The following is a 9,526-nucleotide window of genomic DNA, read 5'->3' as shown; positions in this document are numbered from 1 at the left end:
TTATAGGCTAGTGGTTCGGAAACTAGAGAAATAAATGGCATCTGAGATGGGTGTGAGCATTCTGGGAATTAATCCTCGTTAATGGTTGTTCTTCTAATGACTAACAGATGCCGTGTACAGGGTATAAGGTGCACTTCTGGTAATGAGTAGGGGTTATCTTGATCTTGGTGAAGGCAAATAGAGGAGAAGCCCTAGGTATCTTTGAATTTGACTAAGGGAGAACAGAACAGGTTTTTCACTATCTAGTTGAGGAAGTGGAAAGGAGACCTGAAAAGAGAAATGGTTCACCCATGTATATGAGGTTTAAAAAGAAAATAGAATTAGACAAAGAAGAGAATGGAATATATTTTCAGCTTCATGTGTCCATATTTTATACCTAGCAATCTTGAAGAGAGCTTTTTTACCTTCAGTCGGTGTTCCCGTATGAGACGCCAATAACAAAGGCAATAAATCCCAGCCCTATTCAATTCTGAAGTCTTGGTCTCTTTTAGCTTACTAACACAGCCTTGGAAACCCAGTAAAATATGTAGGGTTATTGATGGTGATGGTGTAGCTGAGACCAGTATGTAGTTTAGCAACAATATATGTGTTTATTGTTTTATTGTGAATTAATAGTTGTGTATGTATACTTAATTTGTGTGATCAAACATATTTATACTTAAATCTCCTCTAGATATACTGATGGCCAATATTAACAAGAATTAAAAAAAAATTGTCAGATACACACATTTTCTCCATAACACATAGTTAATTACACAACTGAGGGATCAAAGTCTTGTGCTATAAAAGTATGTTTGCTTTTCACACCAGGGAGCCAAGTTTAGCAGCCCTTGAGGAATTCAAACAGAAACTGTCTACTAGTCAGAGGCCTAGTAAAGGGCATAGTTAGGTAAGAGCCGAGGGACTAGAAAGACAAGCATAGGCACAATCCATCCACTTTTGTTTATAGTTCTTTTTTCTTAGTGCCTACTACATGAATTTCCATCTTTCGTCTATAAATTGTCCAGTTTTAGTTGCAAGCCACAGTACTCTGGCTAGTTTAAAGAGAAAGAGATTAATTATTAAAGTATCTTCAGATAGCTCACAAAATTTCTGTAGGAGCCACTGAACGAGGTTTGAATGCAACACATGCTTAAACAATACAACTTGCAGCTCTGCTCCACCATGTTGCAGGACTGTTACTAGCAAGAGAACACTGCTGCCACCCTCCACTGATTGTGCCTGTTGCCACATGCCAGACACCTTCTAAAGAATCAGATACTACCACTCCCCCATTTGCCAGAAGGTCAATTTCCCCACATGTGGCCACTGGTTCATGTTGCTCCCTTCCATGTTTTACTTCTGGAGTCTTCTATGGGTGTATTTGCTTGACACAACCTAGGTCTGATGCTTGCACTGTAGCTGTGAGACTGAAAGAAGTAGTGTTCTTTTGTTTGTTTGCTTTTGTTTAATTCTACTTTGGCAGGGCTAGATTCATACTATAAGAATCTATTGAAATTTTGAGAATGTTCAAAAGCTATCAGGCAGCTACAAATGATAAAGTTCTAAAGGCTATGACTAAAGAAACTTAGTGAGGATGCATTTATTTCAGGATGAGCTAGAATTTATCAGGATGAGCTAGAATTTAAAATTAAGTGGTACATGAACAGGATGTGCTGACTAAAAGTTGGAGGCTAAGATCTTTCTTGAATCTTGACATGTAGGATTTGGACAAATTGTAATTTCTAACTTGCAAACATCCAAAATACCTAGGGATAAACTTAACATGAAATATGCATGACTGACGAAATGTGCTGAGGGGCATAAAAGGAGACAAAAAAATGGCAAGACACCTTTTCTTGGCTAGAAACAATCACTAATGTTAAGATGTCCATGATCTCAAAGTCAATCAAGGTATGAATGGTAATCCTAGTCAGAATTCCAAATGGGATTTTTTGGAGGGAACTTGACTAAATGATTCCAAAGATTCTAAAAGATTCCTTATCTAAAACATAATCTTGGATCATAAATATAGCCAACAATATTCTGAAAAATATAATAGTCAATGAATATAGCAGCCAATAAAATTCTGAAAAAGAAAAGTGACGATGGGTAACTTTCCCCAGCATCAAGGCATTATTAAGTAAGCAATGTGGTTTTGCTAGGACAGGAATAGACAGAGGATGAGATAAAACAATGAGTCTAGAAGGAGACTCAAGTTAGTAGGGGAAAAAATATATGATAAAGATGGCAATATCAAAAAGATGGATGCTTTAATGAATAATGTTAAGAAGACTGTTTAGTCACTCAGAAAAAAAAAAGAGCTCAATACTGACTTCACTCGTTATGTTAATATAAAATCCAAATGGATTAAAGATTTAATGTAAAAAACTAAACCATAGAGTTAAAAGACAAAAACCAAGGGTAGCTAGTATTACACTCTGTGGAGGAGAAAGCCTTTTACCATCATACACACACATACACACACACTCCCCCTCATATATACCCTAAAGAAAAATATTAAAACATTTAAGTATAAAAATTTTAAAAATTGATTATAGCAAAAGAAACCATGAAAAACAATAGAAAAAACAAATTGGGAAAACTATTTCAAACAAATGTTTGAGAATGTATCTGAAGATAAAACCAGGTGACAATACATTCTTGTGTTTAAGGAAAACAGTTTTCAATCTTTTCACACACATGCAACATATATGGACTGACAATCTGTGTCTCTTCCATGATTTAGTCCCTTTATAGAATTATCATTGACTCTGTGTTTTATAGAACCTAGTAAAGCTATGCTGAAAACTTTTTAAAGATTTGGTTAATTCATCTGGCAAATTTTTAAAGTTCAAGGAGCATAGTTGTTTAAAAAAAAGTTTGTTGTCTGCTGTATTAAATCTAGTTTTGTATACTGACTATGTTTCCCTTGACAAAAAAATCTTTAGATAAGTTGCATTTCCATAAAAAGTAATGAAAAGTCTGCTGGTATTATGCAGACTCTTCTAACTTCTTTTGCTTCACTGGATCCGAGGAAGAGAAGACAAGATTTTTAAAAGGGGGATTGTGTTCCCTTCAGATTGTTATTCTAAATCTGACTTGATGGCAGAATCCAAAGTACATCATCTCCCAGATAAAGCTAGCTGCTTGCCAGACTGCTCTGTTACAATTGAACTGTAAATGGCTCACATCAGCACATTCTGTCAACTTTATATAAGCCCCACTTTATGTAATGTGATTATAGATCCCCTGAACACTGCTCTGTACCTGCAGCTTGCAGACTGATTCTCTTGATATTCTCTATCAGATATGATGACCAGGAAAAGCAGCATGGGCTGTTGAGGATACAGGCAGAGAAAACAGGTGGCTAGCGCCTGCTTGTTTCATTTTTCTAGAAGCCTGTTACCCCATGTTCAACAGAGAGTAGGTAACTGTGTTCTGTCTTACCTCTACTACCAAGCATTTAGTCCTTGATCCCTGTATTTATCACATCCAGAGATGTTTTGGGGATGGCTTACTTTGACCAAAGGCCCTGAGCACTCCATAAGAAGAGCATGTGATCCACGTGGTCAACATGCCAGTCTTCACAATGGGATTTATCCAGGAAAGCTTCACTCTCCGTTTCTCTTTGACGCTATGATTCCCTCTGGTCCCTGATAATGCTGCCTTGATGGCATAAAGAGTTTCTGGAAGATTCAGTTCAGATCGACAAGCACTTATTGAACCTCTGCTGGGTGTAAGCACTGAGTGAGGCACTGGGGATGCAAGGCATATAATGCAAGATCTCTCTTTTGTGGAGGTGACAGGCTAGTGGGAAGACAGACAAAAATCAGAGCTTCAACGCAATATGATGAATGCTGAGATAAGACTCCTGGATGCTGAGTACAGGAAGGGGTACTTAATTTAACCTGGAAAGTTAATCCAGGAAAGGTTTCCTGGGGAGATGATGCCTGAGCTGAGTCTTGAAGATTGAGAAAGAATTGTGTAAGTGGGAAGGGAAATCCACACAAAAAGTACAGCCTGAAAAACATCACAGAGATGTGAAGTAGCATGGGCACATGGGCAGGGAAACTCCCAGAAATCAGAATTCTTGGAGGGAAATTTTTCAGATGTGGGTGGGAGATGAGGCTGAAGAAGGTAGCAGGTGTCAGATTGAGAGGGAATTGGATGCTGTGCTACAACCTTGGGCTTTATCCTGTAGGAAATGCTGAGTCCTTTATTCCTTGCTTTCTCTCATACCCACATTCAATCCTTCAGCAAACCCTCTTGACCAGGTATGCCAAATTTGATCACCATCAACATCATAGTCCAAGCTCTCATGGATCACAGCAGTAACTCCACAATTATAGTGGGAATAAGTCTCCTTCCATTTTGGCTCTCCTAAAGTCTACCCTTTTCACAGAAGTGAGAGTGGTCCCTCTAAAATATAAATCAGATAGTAACGTTCCCCAGTGAGTGCTCAAACCTCCAATGGCTTCTTCACATCTAAAATAAAATCCACATTCTTACCAAGGCCTGGAAGGCAAATCCTTACTTGAATTGGCCCCTGCCCTGCTCCCCACTTTGCCTTCAACCCCCTTACACACTGGGCTCCAAACTCACAGGCCGCCTTGATGTGCTAGAACATGCTGGCATCTCTCTGACTCAGGTGTTTGCACTCATTAATCCCTCTGCCTACTGTGCTCTTCCTTCCTTCCTGTCCATCTCTCTCTCATGGCCTACCCTCTCCCTTCACTCCCTTCTGCTGAGACAGGCCCCTCCTGTCTACCCTTTCTAAGATACCCCACCTCCATTACTCTTTGTCTCTCCTTCTTACCATATATGTCATTGTACAGTTGTCTTCTTATTGCCTGTCTTACCCATAGTAATGCAAGCTTCAAGAAGGCAAAAATGTATCTGTTTTGTTTACTGTTGTATTCCCAGTGCTGGAGCACTGGGGATTTGTCGAATGAATAGATGAATGAATTCAGAACCATTCAAAACTTGGGAGTGAAAGGATCAGGTGTGTGTTTTAGGCTGGTCACTCTGGCTGCAATGTGGAGTACATAAGGGGGTAGATTTGGGGTAAGGGAGGCGGGTAGATAGGAGTTAGAGAGACCAGTTTGGAAGTTCTTGTGTTAGCCCAGGTGAACAGTATGAAGGACTGAACTAAGGCAGTGGTATTTGGCATGAAGGAAGAGGAGATAGACTTAAGAAGTGTTTTGGAGATAAAACTGGCCAAACATCATCAAATTACATCTGGGCCTCTCTTCAGACTCTTGGCTACATAAGGGGATGACAAAGGATACTGGAGCCCTTAGTGGTTGCCGCCGCAGGAGACGGTTGGAAGAACCATTGTGGGAGCGCTGCACGAGGCGGGCGACTTCTCCCTGCTCACGACCAGACCCCGCAAGCAGCGGAGTCGGTGCTACTGTCGCCCGACAGGCATTTAAATCAAACGGTATTGAGAAGGATTGGGTTATGAAACATAATGGTCCAAATGATGCTAGTGATGGGACAGTACAACTTCGTGGACTGCCATTTGGTTGCAGCAAAGAGGAAATAGTTCAGTTCTTTCAAAGGTTGGAAATAGTGCCAAATGGGATAACATTGATGATGGACTACCGGGGAGAAGCACAGGGGAGGCCTTCGTGCAGTTTGCTTCAAAGGAGATAGCAGAAAATGCTCTGGGGAAACACAAGGAAAGAATAGGGCACAGGTATATTGAGATCTTCAGAAGTAGCAGGAGTGAAATCAAAGGATTTTATGATCCACCAAGAAGATTGCTGGGCCAGCGACTGGGACCATATGATAGACCAATAGGAGGAAGAGGGGGTTATTATGGAGCTGGGCATGGAAGTTATGGAGGTTTTGATGACTATGGTGGCTATAATAATTATGGCTATGGAAATGATGGCTTTGATGACAGAATGAGAGATGGAAGAGGTATGGGAGGACATGGCTATGGTGGAGCTGGTGATGCAAGCTCAGGTTTTCATGGTGGTCATTTTGTACATATGAGGGGATTGCCTTTCCATGCAACTGAAAGTGACATTGCTAATTTCTTCTCACCACTAAATCCAATCCGAGTGCATATTGATATTGGAGCTGATGGCAGAGCAACAGGAGAAGCAGATGTAGAGTTTGTGACATATGAAGATGCAGTAGCTGCCATGTCTAAAGATAAGAATAACATGCAACATCGATACATTGAACTCTTCTTGAATTCAACTCCTGGAGGCAGCTCTGGAATGGGAGGTTCTGGAATGGGAGCCTATGGCAGAGATGGAATGGATCATCAGGGAGGCTATGGATCTGTTGGAAGAATGGGAATAGGGAACAATTATCATGGAGGATATGGTACTCCTGATGGCCTGGGTGGTTATGGCTGTGGTGGTGGAGGCAGTGGCGGTTACTATGGGCAAGGTCGCATGAGTGGAGGTGGATGGTGTGGGATGTACTGAAGCATAACCACCGATATAAAAGTCCTGACAACAGCATCTGGTCTACTAGACTTTCTTACAGATTTAATTTCTTTTGTAGTTTAAGAACTTTATAATGACTGAAGGAACGTGTTTTCAAACTATTATTTGGTAAAGCAACAGATTGTGATGGGAAAATCTGTTTTCTGTAGATTTTATTTGTTGCATACTTTGACTTAAAAAAATAAATTTTTATATAAAAAAAAAAGGATACTGGGACTGTAAGTGGTCCAGAATGAGAGGGAGCAGCCAGTGCTTTTCCATTTCAGCATTTCCATGGATTAAAACTACTGAGGCATTCATGTGTCCCTTGTGAAGCACAGAAGCATTGTCTTGCTGCAGATCCCAATGACTACAATGAGTTGGATGTATTTTTGGCACCAGATAGATGTTCAATAATAGTTTTAATGATAGTTTCTACAGCAATTGGGTTTACCCTAGAGGCTGCCCATCTCTCTAATGACTAGGGCCAAGCCAGCTTATCTTATAAGATCTGGCAAAATTACAGTGTGAACTGGTAATGCCGTGGGCTATTTTACAAATTATACCAGGTCTGTCTCTGAGGAACTTATCTGAGCCTCCAGAGACTTCAAGAATACTGACTTCAGAGGGAGTACTGTGCTATTATGAACACTACAAACCATGTACCTAGCAAAACAAGAAGGAGATCCACAGTGCCTAATTTACAGAAGTATTTGATCTGTTTGAAACTTCTGAAAATGCATTTGAGCTGTTGAAATTGACACTTCGTAGAGTGTTACAATTTTGTTTTCAACATGGTTTGGGAAAGTTCTTTTTAGCTTGGGAAAATTTATTATTTTAGCCAAGGAAAGAATTATGTGGCCTCAAATCTATAAACTTTCAATCCAAGAGAGATTATGAAATTATTTTGGATGATTGAGACAGAGGTCTTTCCAAAGAAAAGGTTTATCACATGGGTGATTTAAAACACTACTAAAATTGCCTCTCTAAGCAATGACCTAGAAATCTGACAATGCGATAATGAATTCTCAAAGAAATAAAACAAACAAACACAAAAATCACATTGGAACATTTCACAATTGGCAGGATGAAAACTGGCAACAATGACTTCTGGAAAAGTGAATTGGATCTTATAGCATTAAAATGAGTTTGGGGACTATAACATGAAGTCAACAATTGTGTGAGAACTTTGGAATGCTCAATTTCCCACAATCTCATCATTTCTCTGCCTGACAATTGTAATTATTCTTCATCGACTTGACAGTCAAACTTGCTTCCTGTAGTGATAATATACCTGCTACCATGCTGACCATATTGGAGAAACGGCTTTTTCTTGGATAGGTTTATTCATTTTGAAGCTAACTTTCTGTGTTATTCTAACCACTCTCTTACATTATTCATTAACTAATTGCCATCCATATTTCTGACAGTAGTTTTCAACTTTGGAAAAATGAGGAGATACATGCTTGTCCCCCTGATTATGAAGAAAAGACTACTTCACTCATGTCACATATTAAAACTTAGGCAAATTATGATATACTACTTCAGAAAATATTGGACATTATTGTATGCTTCCAAAACCTCCAAGGTCATTAAGTAATCATGGATTTAATGTATGAGACATTATAAAGGAATCTAATTCTATACAGTTTGAGAATATATGGATGGGACACTAAGACCAGGTCGTATGGTAAAAAAAAAAAGAAAAATAATAGTTAGAATAATTATAAAGTAGAAGTGCTTGATAGTTATAAAAGCTATTGATTTGAAATCCATTCACTTAATTATTTATTCAATAAGTTTTTACTTACTTCTGAGAAGGTGACATTTGAACAAGACTTAAAGGAGGTGGTGGAGTAAACTGCAGAGATACACGAGGAAACAACTTTCTAAACAGAGGGAAGTGCCAGTGCAAAGGTCTTAAGGAGAGACCACACCTGGAGTATTGGAGAAGGAGCAAGGAAGAGCAGAGGCTGTGGGCTGGATCAGAGTAATGCACTGGTCAGGGGGCGATGAGGTCCGGGGGTGACAGGGTTTATACAGGCCAATGTGGGAATTTTGGCTTTATTGTGGGTAAAATGGGGAGAACTTACAGTGTTTTGACATGTCATGACTTAAGTTTTAAAAGAGTCAGTCTGTCTGGTGTATTGAGAATAGGTTGTAGGGGGCATGGGTGGAATCAAGGAGACTCTTTAAGGGGATAATACAGGATGGTGGCTTCAACGGGTGGGAGCAGTGGAAGTGGTAAGCAGTGGTCAGATTCTGGATGTATTTTAAAAGTATAAATTCTTTACTACTGTTGGATGGATTGGCAATGTGAGAGAAAGATGAAAGTTAAGGACAACTCTAGGGGTTTTGGTGAGCAAGTGGCAGGAAAGAGTTGTTCTTTCTGTTAGATTTTTAGAAGATTACCACTGGGTGACTTCAAATGACAGAAATGTATTCTCTCACAGTTCTGGAGACTATAAGTTCAAAATCATGGTGTTGGCAAACTTGCACTCCCTCTGAAGGTTCTAGGGGATAATCCATTCTTTGTGTCTTCCAGCTCTGGTGGCTGTCAACTTTCATTGACTTTCCTTGGCTATATCATTCCAATCTCTGCCTCTATGACTCCTGCTCTCTGTCTCTTAGGGTGCTTGTCTTAGGACTCACATGGGGTGATTCAGGATGATTCTATCACAAGATCCTTAACTATATCTGAAAGTCTCCTTTACTAAATAAGGTGATGTTCACAGGTTCCAAGGATTTACACTTGGATATATTTTGGAGGGCCCATTATTCAACCCATTATACCATTCACTGAAATGAAGGTGATGGTGAGAAAAGCAAATGAGGTGAGAGAGAGGGATGTATACAATTTTAATTTTAGCTGAGAGGACACCTGATAACTGCCTGAGTTGTTGAATTAAATAATCAGGTATTATTATTAAAGATATTCACTATATTGGTCATGTAAAAGAAAACATTATCAAATCCCTGTAAAAATCCAACACTCTGTTCAAATTTAGCCATTAGCCTCATTCTTCTTTTACTATTTTTTTTTTTTTTTTTTTTTTTTTGCTGTACGCGGGCCTCTCACTGCTGTGGCCTCTCCCGTTGCG

The 9,526-nt window shown here is 39.5% G+C and overlaps 1 protein-coding gene across 1 annotated transcript; it reads left to right on the top strand.

The window, feature by feature from the left end:
• Positions 1–5,476: 5,476 nt before the first annotated feature.
• Positions 5,477–6,739, top strand: LOC309809053 (heterogeneous nuclear ribonucleoprotein H3-like). The gene has a single exon (XM_082629737.1). It carries the CDS (start codon positions 5,892–5,894, stop codon positions 6,423–6,425), a length of 534 nt encoding a protein of 177 aa, XP_082485863.1. The 5' UTR covers positions 5,477–5,891; the 3' UTR covers positions 6,426–6,739.
• Positions 6,740–9,526: the final 2,787 nt, after the last annotated feature.

Source organism: Mesoplodon mirus (genome assembly GCF_964341445.2).
Source record: "Mesoplodon mirus genome assembly, chromosome: 8".
In the NCBI taxonomy this organism is placed as follows: domain Eukaryota; kingdom Metazoa; phylum Chordata; class Mammalia; order Artiodactyla; family Ziphiidae; genus Mesoplodon; species Mesoplodon mirus.
Note: the sequence above shows the minus strand (reverse complement) of the source record. Positions and strands in the feature narration are given on the sequence as shown.